Below are 13,973 nucleotides of genomic sequence, written 5' to 3' on the forward strand. Positions count from 1 at the left end.
GTGCCAACTGGTTGAAAGCTTTCTTGCTACTTGGATAATCACTACAGACGTCAATTAATATTCCTTAATACAAGGAACACAGACTTTTTATGGTGTCGAAGGAGAAAAACCTTCACAAGTTGTATTATATGATTTTTCTTGATGTTTCAACCTTTTAATTTAGCACTGCTTCTGTTAACCCCCTGACCAACTCGGCACCAGGATTCCGTCTTCTCTTCCATTTAGTTGCCCCTCTGCTCAGAAGGGAATTTGAAACTCTAATGGTAGAAAGGTTTACTGTGATCACAAATCAAGCAATCCTTTGTTAAAATTATACCCGTAATAACTTCACGATCGAGTATTTCGCACAACCGGTGTTACAACTCAAAAAATGACATTTTTGAGTTATCGTCGCTCAAAAGAGAATAGAGAGATGCGAGCTTTACCTAATGGTATTTTTGCATAAACGTAACTAAGTAAATTAACTCCTAGATGGCAGAAATACCAGTATTCCAGGGAGCGATTTTGAAAGAATAACACACTTTAAAAGTAATTTTCCCACAAATGTGTATTTTTGACTTGTAACAGTTTCCCACCGGGTGTGCGATTTGTGTTAGTAGGGTCTCTGTTTTACAGTGACAAGCAAAACACAGTTTGTGATGATGAATGGTGGGTCGGAGTGGGTAATTATGGGTCAATGGGTCACAATGGGTCAGTTTGTTATGGTGGGTGGTAGGTCGCAGTGTGTTACGAAATATTGATTCACGACCCACTCTCAAAATTTGTCCCACATAACCCATGAGAACCCCGAGAAAACCCACGTACACGGTGTTTGTCCGGCACAAAGCCCACTTGACACCAGCTGGGATCAAACCAACGACCCCACGCATCAGAGGTAAACGCTCTATCACTGAGCCATTGCGGCCCCAACTGTTAATGTTGTTGCTCGCAAAAGGCTTAAATAGATGATTTGTCTTACATTGTATTTCTTTTATTGCAACCAAATTCTTACTCAATATCGAAACTATTTCAATAAATTGGTTTCAGTTACATTCAAACACCAAACTTCCGTTTTCATAAGAATCAAGCGTTAGCGAGAGCTCATGTGGTTGGGATCCCACGTTGAGCTGTAAGTCTACATCCTATAACAACCTCGCTAAACAACCAACCAAGAATTTTGCTTGGAATTTGTTCCAAGGAAGTAATATCTTACGTAATTGTAGGATTTTTTATTTTATTTAGTGTTTTGACTTATTTGCATTTGATATTGCAAAAACGTGTATCATTGCATGTATATAGTTACTTAAAGGCTTCAGAACTTTTGTTTTCCTATAGTATTAATTTTTATTTTGCACACATTCCAAGTCCCATATAATTATTGACATGGGAAATTAATGGTAGAGGATGATTCTTCAGCAAATAAAGGTTAGTTCCTGAGGTCAAGGTAATGCCCTTGACTTGCGTCTTACTCTTTTTCGTTCTTCTCTCTACCATTGTTTTTCTCATCCAATGTATTGTGTGTGTGTGTGCTGTGTACTTTTCATAATATATAATGATACTCATTGTAAACAAAAATAGCCTATAAAAAAAAGAACCTTTATTAGAACATCCAACATTGACGCATTACATGTACCCCCCTTACCTCTCTTTTTCGTTTCTCACTTTTCCAGAGACTGGTTTTACTACCAGACTAAAAATTATCCTCAAATAAATTTGTTGAAAAAAATACACGGAAGATATTTCTTTTCTTTCCACCTTCTGACGTTATTGTCTTTCTTCTGGGCTTCCCAGGGTGGGCAGTTTTCCTTGACGTTCTTTAGGCATTTGTTAGTCGATTCAAGAATCTTAATTGCTGACAACACACAAAGAGATAGATAAGTAGTACCAGAACTCTCCTTCAAGAATTGCTTTTTCACAGTCATAATTTTTTTTTTCTGCTGGTGAGTGAAAATAATTTTGTTTCCTTTTAGAATAGGTATTTACTTATACATCTCTTCTTATTTTCTCATAGTGTTACGTAAATTTGTTATCAATTATAAAGGTAATGTGAAATATTTTATTTATATCCATGATTACAAAATGTCAGTAGTCAGTAGCGGATCGAGCCCAGGGCCGGAGGGGTCTAGGCCTCCCAGTTTTTTGAGTTAGAAAAATATAAATGAAGAAATAAATGTATTTCAAAAGTGTTTACATATAAGAAAAAATGTATTTCTGAAAGTGTATGGTAAGCGTTGCCTTTTATTCTTTATCGGAAAGTGTTTGAAACATTAGATATTCCTAGTTTTTGTTAACGAAGTGCGTAAACGGATTTCAAATTAAAGTGATTTGTGTAAACTCTTGATATACTTATCATAGCCCCCCATTTTTACCTTCTAGATCCGCCACTGCCAGTAATGTAATATTTTCTTCATTAAGTACTATGTATGAGGGGTGGACTAACAGTTTAGTGTGAAATCAGAACTTTTTGAATGCATTATTAAAATAACATATACTCTGCTTGTAAATGCGTATTAGAATTAGTGGAAAGCCCTCTTCGCTAGTGTGGTGGCTAGCCCATGCGTCTTTGATGCACATAGTCTCAGATTCGATTCTCAGTGAGTGAACTCAATTTTTTTAACGTATTACTAGTTTAATAACGCATAAGTTATTAAATTAGGAGAAATTAAGGACACCGCTACGATAATTAACTCTAGTTGTTTTCTGTTTGTTTTTTCCATATCACTAGTTCACTTACTAATTACACTTGAAATACATGTTAATTGAGTGTAAAATACTATAATTAACTTGCACACTTCTAACAATAGTGTCACTTCGTTCATTGCTAGTTACAGATTAGTGGGGTTATTTTATTCCAGAAATACTAGTGGGAAGAATTTCGCACCCTGTTTGTCCTGATATACAAAAATACTACAGTACAACCCCTCAAATCCGAACTAATTGGGGCTAAAGCCTGTTCGGATTTCGGGGAGTTCGGATTACCCGGGAAATAATATTACGTACTTATTTCGTCACTGAATTGGCGGTAAAACAACGACTGAGGTTAGACAGGGTGGCCGTGGTCGAAAGGGCAGTGACCTTGACTGGTGGGTGTACACTCATGTCCAAAATCATTGGAACAACACCCGTCAGCCACTCCAAACGACGTGATGTTCATGCGACGCTGGCTTGGAATTGCCTCCGCGGGAAGATTTTCTAATCTTCGACAGTTAAAGATAACTGACTTCAAGTGAAGAATCAGTGTTTGTTTAATCTTGTTTTGTTATTTTTCGTATGAATCGTAATCCAGTTAACATAAAATGATTTCATTGTTTTGGATTTTTTGAAATACGTAAGTTTAGTAAGTATTTTATCTAAACTTAACTGTATTTTATAACGTTTTGAATAAGCATTAAGTCTAAATATGTTAAAACCTTAAAAAAAAAAAACTTAATTTGAGTGATTAAATCTTTTTTTTTTCATTTTCCAGCTGTAGTTATTTTCTTTCCTGAGAACGTGTTCGGATTTACCGGGTTTTCGGATTTCCGGGGTTCGGATTTGAGGGGTTGTACTGTATATGGTAGAGGAAGGTTACCAAAGAGCTCCGAAAATAATGAAGCAAAAATTATATAAATTGTACAAAATTTTCATTGAAGTTTAGGCTACATTGTAAGAAATAGAAAAGTTTACTACTAGATGTAGAAATGGGGATATACGTTAAAAAGTTAAAAAAAATCAAATGCGTACTCTTAAGGACCAGTGTGCCAGAGAGTGCGTTTTGCGGTCCCTAAGAGTGCGCACTCAACACCTATCATACTTGAAACCCAAACCCGCTTCGTAAGACGAACACTGCTCATGTCACCATCGTTTACAATTAATGCACTGAATCCAGTCTTCGCCAATTGGTTCTTCATTCAATTCGTGACACACTTCGCATGAAGTTTCGGTTGATCTCAGCTGCAGTATTCTCTGTTGAAGTGGATGATTCATCGGGCTGATCAAAGAGTTTTCTCTTGACTCCCTTAACATTTCCTTTGACTCGTTTGCTCTGAAGAAACTTGTGAAATGGAGAAATAGTAAAAATTTCAGATCGACGTTTGGTGCGTGCAATTTGTCGCATTTTTTTCATTTATTGCGGAAGAGGAATGATGCATTTCGGATGAACAGACGTGCTTGAAGTTGCGGCTTCTGTAGGTCTAAGACGTTTCAATTTCTCCATGGTGTAATGAAATTATAAGACTTGAATTTGAAAAAAAAAAATGACATTTTCCGAAAAATTTTGTTGTTATCTAACGGTGTTAAAATAAAAAGTATTTTAAACTTTAATTTACCTTAAGGTTTGCTTTCAATTGTTCGTAATTTTATTCAAAATGTTAATTATTACTAATAAATATCACGTTATTTAACTACAGGTGATTCTAAACTATTTTGGTTTTGCTTCCAACAATTTCTTGATTACACGTCCATGTGGTTTTAAAAACTATATTATGAACATACACGAAATTTAAAATATTACAGAAAATCTTTGTTCAGTTTCAGTCACAAATTATGATTTTATTAGTAAAATTAATGTTTTTTTTTTTTAATTTATACTTCGTGGTTTCATCACATTATCCCACCAACTGGAAAAAAATCCTGAACAACACCTTTAGTGTATGTCTTTTTTTTTAATTCTTAGTTTGTGGTTTCATTACAATTTTAATCGAAGCCATGTTTCGCTCAGCACCTTCTTCCAGAACACTTCCTGAAGCTTCATTTTGATCATTTCCTCACTTCTTAGGACGATGTCATCATACCATGAAAGGCAATGGCAAACTACCATGGACCAAAGGCCTGCCTTCGGGCAGAACACCACATCATCATCATCATTGTAATTTACGAAATTCTGTAAATTTAAAATACTTCTTATAGATGATTGTTTCCTCTTATAGATGATTGCACTTTTCTGTTGGTGCTTGTATCGAAGACAAACAATTGCAAATAATTCTACAATCCATTCAAACACCCCATTACACTCCGAGAGTAACTGATAAGAATAACCACATTGTTTGTAATATGAATGCCGTTACCCACACACTCTCTTTGGTAACTCACGAACGCGCACTCTTTGGGAAACAACAGTCAACTCGAGTAAAATTCATCCAAGTGGCTGCACATGCAAGACCCTCGAAACAAAACCATGGTAAACAATTCTATTTTTATTCATGTTTTCTACCATGCAACAAGGGTACTGGAGTTAGCTATTATATAACAAAAAAATCTTAACTAAAAGTACTAAAATATTATATCAAGAATTCAAAAAAGTTATTTTTATCTGTATTTTCTGTTTGCAGCGATAAATTAACTTCCCTTTTCTTCGTATCAACTCTCACACAAAGACGCATCAAATAGCGTAGCAATAATAATTTTGTGTATTACCACTTCAGTGTAATTGGCACTGCGCGCTCTTAGGGCGTGCGTGCTCTTTGGTAACCCTCCTCTATATGATTTTTTCTTTTAACGACTAATGATTATGCACAGAGGCCAAGGGAGACGGTGATGTTAATAATGAACGAAATAGTAGAATGAAAAAAGTGGGAGGAAACGGGAAAACCTCGAGAAAATACATGCTTATGGTGTTTGTCCACCACAAAACCCACTTACTCTCGAATTGAGCCAGGTCCTTGCACGGAGCCGAGCGCTCTACCACTGAGTCACCGCGTCCCCAGACACACGTTTGGTACATGTAGTATCAGTGAGCGTGCTGGCCGTGTGTAGAATGGGGAAGGCGCACGATCTATCTGCGTTTGACCGAGGGCAGATTGTAATGGGACGGAGGCTTGGCACGAGCATTTCGGAAACAGCACGACTTGTCGGGTGTTCGAGGAGTGCTGTAGTGAGTGTCTTCAACAAGTGGCAAAACCAAGGAGAAACGACGTCCAAAAGTCGAGGGTTTGGGCGGCCCCCTCATTACAGATGTCGGATATCGTAGTTTGGACAGACTGGTAAAATAGGATAGACGGCGAACTGTAGTGGAATTAACATCAGACTTTAATGCTGGGCAGAGTACAAGTGTGTCTGAACATACAGTACATCGAACACCCATAACAATGAGTCTACGCAGCCAACGACCCATCCATGTGCCAATGTTAACACGATGATATCGGCAACTAGGACTGAAATGGGCACGTGACCATCGCCACTGGACCTTGGCGCAGTCGCAGAGAGTTGCATGGTCTGATGAATCCCGATACCTTACTCATCATGTCCACGGGAGGGGGCAAATCCATTGTCTTCCAGGGGAACAGCTCCTTGACACCTGTACTGCGGGACGAAGACAAGCTGGCGGCGGCTCAATTATGCTCTGGGGAACATTCACGTGGGCATCAATGGGTCCAGTGGAGCTCGTGCAAGGCACCATGATGACCGAGGCGTATCGTACACTGGTTGCAGACCACGTACACCCCTTCATAACGACGATGTTTCCCAACAACAGTGGCATTTTTTACAAGATAATGCGCAATGTCACAAGGCCAGAAGTGTGATGGATTGGTTCGGAGAACACAGTGGTGAGTTCCAATTGATGTGCTGGCCTCTCAACTCGCTGGATCTGAACCCAATCGAACACCTCTGAGATTGATTGAACGTGCCGTCAGAGCTAATCGCATCCTCCCCGGAATTTACGGGAATTAGGTGACCTGTGTGTGCAAATGTGGTGCCAACTCCCTCTAGCGACTTACCAAGACCTCATTGCTTCCATACCAAGACGCGTCGCCGCTGTTATCCGTGGCAAAGCTGGACATACCGACTATTAGTTAGGTGTATTTAATACCCTGTTTAATTACGTATACCGTATAAATTGAAAAATAAGCTTTGCGAAAACATGTAGGTCTATACATTAATTTTTAAATATAATTTAATGATGTACATAAGCATGTCATGCATTATACAGATTAAAAGTGATACAGAATTCTTTAAAATTCATGTGATAATAAGCCTTATATTCGATTTTGCAAAGGAAAGATTCTCAATAGGCATTGATTCCTTTTGTGGAATTATTGCTACTGAGGGAAAAGCAATTTATCATACGAATGCTTAGTAATCAAACTGATTCCACTACGAAGAAAGCTTAATGATGAAGAATTTATGAAACGATTTAGAGATAGTTTATTTTTCTATACTTTCAATTCATTGTCAGGATTTTTTTTTTGAAAACACCTATATTGCAACGCAATACAAACAGGCTTGGCACTGTCAATGTATGTTTGTTTTTCTTTAAATTATGTATCTATTAAAGAAAGAAAATATTGGTAAATCATTTAGTTTCTTACGGAAGTATATAATGTTTGTATTAACCCAACATAGTGTCCAGCACATGCTGAGATGGGGCAAAAGAAAAATGCTTCAAGTTTGTGATATCATGCCATCTCTGTTACTCTAGGAAATAAACTAAAACTTTCAATAATAAGAGATTCATATCATCACCTAAACATTCTCGTTTCGATTTCTTAAAATAATTCACGATATGCAACAGTAATTACTGAAATTTATTTATTTATTTTTATTTTATTTATTTATTTATTTATTTATTTTTGAAATATGAGCAAAATTATATGGCATTTTCGGAAAACTCTCTGCCCGAAGAACGGTCACCCTTAAAAGTAAACTACGCTTTGTGATTTTTTTCATTGGAAGTAATTTACAAACATTATAGGGATAATAATAATAATAATAATAATAATAATAATAATAATAATAATAATAATAATAATAATAATAATAATAATAATAATAATAATAAATTTTATACCGAAGAATAAAGTACTCCTTCTGGATTTTTCCAGAGAAAAGACATACAATAGTGTAACGTTGTCAATGATATATTGATATATGGACTATGAACAAACTATCTGGAGCCTTTAATGAGAAAATCGCAATCTTTCCCCTTTAGTAAACTAATCTTACTCTGGGGAATTGAAAGAAAATTTTAAGAAAATACATATTTGTCCATTTATAATTTCCTAGAGTAGACCCTACTAAAGTTTTTCTACATGTTTTGTTTAAGAGTACTGTTAAAACGTTTTACAATATGTTGTGTGGCGAAGACACATGCTCGAAATGGAGAGCTCAAAACTGAAAAATTCGCAAAATATCGTCTCTCTATGACTTGCGGTTCCCGAGATATGGTTCCTTAAATATCCCGAAATCAGAACTTTCTTGGCCAATATCTCGGGAACGGTAAGAGTGACGCGTAAAATTCCATCACTTCTTTCATATAGTTTTTGATGCTCTGTCGAATGGAGCGCTCAAAAATGAAAAATTCATAAATAACACACAAACACTTACACACACACACACAGAGAGAATTAGAGAGAGAGAGAGAGAGAGAGAGAGAGAGAGAGAAAATCTAGAAACAAATTTTTTAAGTTCGTTGAGAAAAACAAAGAAAGAAAGAAAGAGGAAGAAAGAGAGAGAGAGAGAGAATCTTACAAATAAATACATTGAACGATACGACCTCTAGGCAAGTGTACATTCATCAGAATGAACGGACAGCAGTGGCGTAACAATCGCCTTTGGCGCCCCTAGGCAAAATCCCTAATGGCGCCCCCTCACTCATCGAGTAGGTCCCATACATGACCATCTATAACTTATGCATATGCGCAGAAATAACAATAAACCGAAAATTATCAGTGGGAGAGTACCTATGGACCGTTTATTTTATTTTATTTTTTCCATTTTATATCGTTTTGGTATGTCTTTTAAAAGTAAACTGGATAGGGTGTCCTGTTCATTCCATGCATTCTAATATTACAATCGGTATTAGGTAAAAAGGTAAGCTAATTATTATTCTCCAATAATGTTCAGATTAGAGCCAAAATAGGTTCGTATCCTCATTCATTTAACATTACGTCATCTTAGTCAGTATCAGGAGCGGAAAAAGGCAAAAATTTTGACCCAGCCATAGTGTCTTTTTGGCGACCTCCACCTAGTCCTAGCCTATATTTTCCATTTTATTACAGTGATACTAGAAAATACGTTCAAAAATTTAATTTAAGGTGTTCGTTTGCCTCCCCCTTGATACTGGCGTCCCGGGCAGTTACCCGGTTTGCCCGATCCTTGGTGCTTGTGCTTGGTTCTGTATAGCCACGGTAGGTGACAATTGTGCTGTGCCTCACAATCATTGCTATACGTTTTAACTCATTTTAATCCAGATTTTATACATCATAGAATTTGTCATTATTGTTGAAAGCCTGTCGGACAAGGTAATTTTATTTGAAGTTAATAAGCTCAGTATATGTAATATAGGACTGATATCGTATTAATATCGGAGGATTAATTTCTTAATCATATAGTGCTATAGCCTCGACGAGTTTACAGTAATGCCAATAATTTGATACGCAAATGAAATAAACTGCGAGCGAAGTGAGCAGAAAATTTTATTCTTGCCATGTTCAGAAATGAAGACCGCGAAAACTTGGGACTCCATTTATATAATTTACTTCTTTCTTCTTTACTTCTTTATAAAAGCCTGGGGCGCCCCCTAATATACCGAAACGCCCTGCACCCGTAGGCAATGTCTACCATGCCTACTCTGTTGCTACGTCACTGACGGACAGACAAACATTTATAGATCACTTTCTCAGTACATGAGGCCATAAAATATGCTAATCCGTTGAAATATCAAATTCATTTTTTTTTCACGATCACCACCATACTTTTTTTTTTCACCCGTCGTCGCTCAAAAGTAAAAATGTAACAAAAACAACATTTAATACTCCAGAGTCTCCACAGGAAAATTATTGTACGTCAGTGATATTTAGTAGACGTGATTTTAAAAATAAATATTCCTTTCTCGGGAGAATATATGCAATGAGCCACGGATTTACGTCATCACCATCACGCTATTTATACTCTCAACTCCCCAAGGATATATCATGTTTCGCTTCAGCGAATTTTCTCCTGTCTGGGTTGGCAATTCCGATGTAGTAAAAATCAGTAAAAGAAACTGTAGCAAATGTTTATTTTCGTGTTAATTTAAAATGAAAATAGCAATAATGAGGATTTTATTATTTACTAAACAATTAGGCTATAAAAACAGAATACAACTGGAAACATACTTGCCAAACCACAGACGGGACTTGAATCAATAATTAAGGCGAGAAAAAAAGCGAGTTTCTATCATTCGAATTAAAACAGGCATTTATTTTTATTTGTACGTGTCTGTGTGCTAGAGAATAAAACTTCATCTCAAGGATCTTATAAAATAGATGATCTGCCCTTACGACAAAATCTTTGAAGCCATACGTCACAGTTTCGCCACCTCTACTCTGCCCACTCTGCCCAATAAAATCGCAATGTTTTGAGTCAACATACATGGCGGAAACGAAAGTAGCAAATCGGATGACGGCGAAAACAAGAGTAGCCAATCAGACTTGCGGATGTTTGGTCGTTTCTTGGCTTCATTAATTTAATAGTGAATATATAATAACAAGATACATATAGGCAGATCCTCTATTTTATAACATCCTTGCTTCATCTTGTTACATGAGAGTCACGAATAAAAAGTTGAACATCTAGTCCTTTACAATTAAACTGAATTAGTTTTTTTTTCCCTTGAGCAGGCATATACAAGGATAACTCATAAGCCTTGCAATATTCTTGTACATCACGTATTTAGTAGACTCTATAATGAAAGGAGGCTAAAATTCAAACTGTGTGTTGAATTATCTTCAGCCATCTTCCTGCCAGTTCTTAGATTTCGTGTCAATACTACCATGTCTTGTCCTTAGAAACAAAGAAGTCACTCACTGCTGTTTCCACCTCCTGATGGTGAAGCAACGTGATTTCAGGAAATATGTCATGGACCGAATCAGGTAGTAGTTCGAAGAGGCAATGTCAGCATTACATGCAGCTGTAATGCCAGCTACATGCCGTCAAGTTCCTGTCCTTTTTTTTTTTTTTTCATTTTTAAGCCGAGTGTACGAGTATTTTAACGTTATCCTGTTGCAACAGGGCGTGCTTTGGGTTCACCAATGCAGAATATTTTGACATAGTGTAGCAAGCATCTGCTTCAACTGTTTGGAACAAAGATTGGCATTGATAGTACGACTGTTAGGAAGAACTCGAAGCGAATTACTCCCTCGTACTTCCACCACATATAAAGAATGACTTTATGCTCGAAGCGGTCCTATTTCAGGATCGATTCTGGAAGTTGGCCCTTTCTCATTCACTGTTTATGCACATTCGAATTTTGGAAAATAACCCGCCTTTCGTCACGTGTGACAGTCTGTTTCAGGAAAGGATACATCACATGGATTTTGCATCAGCTGTCGGCATATATCCACTCTCCTCTGGGCCTGAGCTGGGTCAACTCATGTGGCACAACGCGGCAGCTACCGATGGTTTTCCTGAGTTCATGAAGGTATCGTACTATAGTGGACTAGGACATCTCGAGTGGTTTGACAATCGTCGTGTGGTGGTGAGCGCAGTTTCCTCAATAATGTGTTGTATGACCTCAGAAACTGTTACCTTGGTGCGACTTGCGGACAAACCTTGGCTGATCTTCAACATTTTTATAACTCGCACGAAATTACTGGAACCATCAAGTTATTGTGCTCTGGTCCACTGCACCTTCATTTTTCGCTTGACAAAAAGTTTTTGGTTTCTTGCCGCAATGCTATGACCGAGTTGGAAAACAGAGTAACAGAGCATGTATCAGATGTTGGTGAGCACTCGTCGTAAACACTAAGATACTGACGAAGTGGTATCAGTGATGCTAGGTCCTCACGTTAAAATTTCCCTCAGGTATGCTAAAAAATTCCCTTTATAAAATAAAATTTCCCTAATTTTTGTTCACTATGTATATCATTGTTTAAAGAGAGCATTATTGCGTACCGTAGCTATAGATTATTATACTGTGGCCATATTTCTACAACATACATTTGTGCTTTTGATCTTCTGTTATTACTTCAATGATATCTTGTATATTGACATCCTGAAGCTAGTCCGCGGAAGGCTTGTGGAAAATAAAAATAGTTTGACACTTTGTGTGTGGGATTTTGGAAAGTATGTCACCGTCCTTTGTCATACTACCGCAATGTTTAGTAATATAACATTTCTTGAAAAACAAAATTTCCCTACATTTTATCTCATATTCGTAAAATCTCTCTTTTTCCCTCCTTAAAAAATTCTTTGCTAAATTTCCGTACACCGTGGGAAATTTCCCTCGAACTAGCATCACTGAGTGGTATACCCGTGTTAAGAGTCCGAATCACTGCGAAATTAAAATACCGCTAATTTTGCAGTAATTATGTGATATCTTCAAATAGATAAAATATAATTGAAATATGGAACAAGAGTGCCCTAGACAATATTATTTTGCGTGAGGTACCGTTATCACGAGTCACCTAGTAGCTTTCCGTTTGCAGCCATTTAGAAACGCGAAAATAAATACTGATTTTCTAAATGGCTGGAAATCAAAAGCAGATAAATGAGTCGTGAGCCGGTTTGATCTTTCTCTTATGACATAAACGCGCCCGTTATTTGGCTTGTGGAAATATTGCAAGGTTTATAACTCATCCTTGAATTTAAATTTTCGTTATATTTATGTTTACATTACTAAGATGTCCTTCGAAAATTTTTGGCGGGAGTGATATGGAAAACTCTTCGTTCCACCCTGATTGACAATTAGATTGAACTAAGAAAAATTAGACATTTGGGGTTTTAACTATTTATCTTCTGTAATTATTTTCTTTGCAGATGCAAAAGTGCAGAAGCATGAAGTTGTTCATTTTCATGGCAGTTGTAATGTGCACAACGGCAGTTGAAGTTCATGAATGCGGTTAGTACTATCATGAATGGTCAAATAATGTATCACTTGCTTTTAGATAAGAGAAAAATATTAGATTAAACACATAAATCTTTACATGAAGTCAAAAATTAAGCACACAAGCAGTTACAGGAATTCGTGATTGAGAGATATGCTTAATGTAAGAGTGATTTGTGAGCTGTTGTTGCTGCACCACACTTTGAATTCTTGTAACATATTTGTAGTATACACTTATCAGAGGCGTACGCAAAATTTCATCCTGGAGGGTTCAAGCATTCAATCCCTACAGGAGACAAGTATATAGTCTATATATTTGGGTAAAAGTGTGGGGGAACGCGGGGGGACGCCGTTATCGCACTTCCTAAAAAAATACAATGGGCAAAGTTAGGTACCGGGGACGGAGTAACGTCATGCGTTCGCCTTCATTTTCAGATCCACTTTTATTCCTCCATATATATCTTCCATAAGGAAACTTTAAAGCTTGGATCCTCCGTTGCGTACGCCGCTGAAGTGTATCCAATTGTCTGAATTTAACTAATCGCTTAAAAGAATTTGGAACATAAAATTTAGAATGTAAGCTAAATTGTATTTTTAAAATACCATGAATAGGTTTTCGTATAGACCAACCTTATATCAATCTGCGTGAAAATTGCAGAGCGTAACGCAATGCAAAACATACAAAAATAAATTATAACTATTATATTTATTATCACAAACTAAAACATAGGTTCTACATTGGGTTGTCCTAACCCGGTATGGAATGCAGCCCCAGAATTATGGTTGTTCAATTTGTGAAGTCACTCAAGGATTATTCGAACAGGCTTGAAAGCAAATTTTTACTCATTTAATTGTATCTGCAGATATTACTGATTTAGGGGCACAGTAACGGTTTGCGTCAACGTAACTCAAAGTCTGCGCAGGCATACCAATTATTTTTTATTTTTGCATATGTTTTGCATTGCGTTTCACTTCGTAATTTTTCCGAAAGCTAATATGGAATAGGGCTCATACTCAGGGGCGTCCGAAGATAATTTTCAAGGGATCCCATCTCCATGTTTCATATATTACGTCTGGTATTTCTGGCATTTAATATACGTGGTTTGGTATATTACGTAAGTACTTATACATTTTCGTGAGCCGAGGGGGTCACCCTGCCCTTCAGTGACGGATCCAAGGAGGGGCTATAGCCCCCCCTTGACGCTCAGGTATA

The 13,973-nt window shown here is 37.0% G+C and overlaps 1 protein-coding gene across 1 annotated transcript in view; it reads left to right on the forward strand.

Annotated features, from left to right (window-relative positions):
• The first annotated feature begins 1,783 nt into the window (after window positions 1-1,783).
• Window positions 1,784-13,973, forward strand: part of LOC145663572 (NPC intracellular cholesterol transporter 2 homolog a-like) — an 84,881-nt gene continuing 72,691 nt past the window's right edge. The window contains exons 1-2 of the mRNA XM_081729683.1: window positions 1,784-1,919; window positions 12,694-12,775. Of these exons, the coding sequence (XP_081585809.1) occupies window positions 12,694-12,775 (82 nt within the window). The 5' untranslated portion in view covers window positions 1,784-1,919. The remainder of the gene's footprint in view (window positions 1,920-12,693; window positions 12,776-13,973) is intronic.

This window comes from Thermobia domestica, chromosome 11 (genome assembly GCF_964235325.1).
Source record: "Thermobia domestica chromosome 11, izTheDome1.hap1.1, whole genome shotgun sequence".
Classification (NCBI taxonomy): domain Eukaryota; kingdom Metazoa; phylum Arthropoda; class Insecta; order Zygentoma; family Lepismatidae; genus Thermobia; species Thermobia domestica.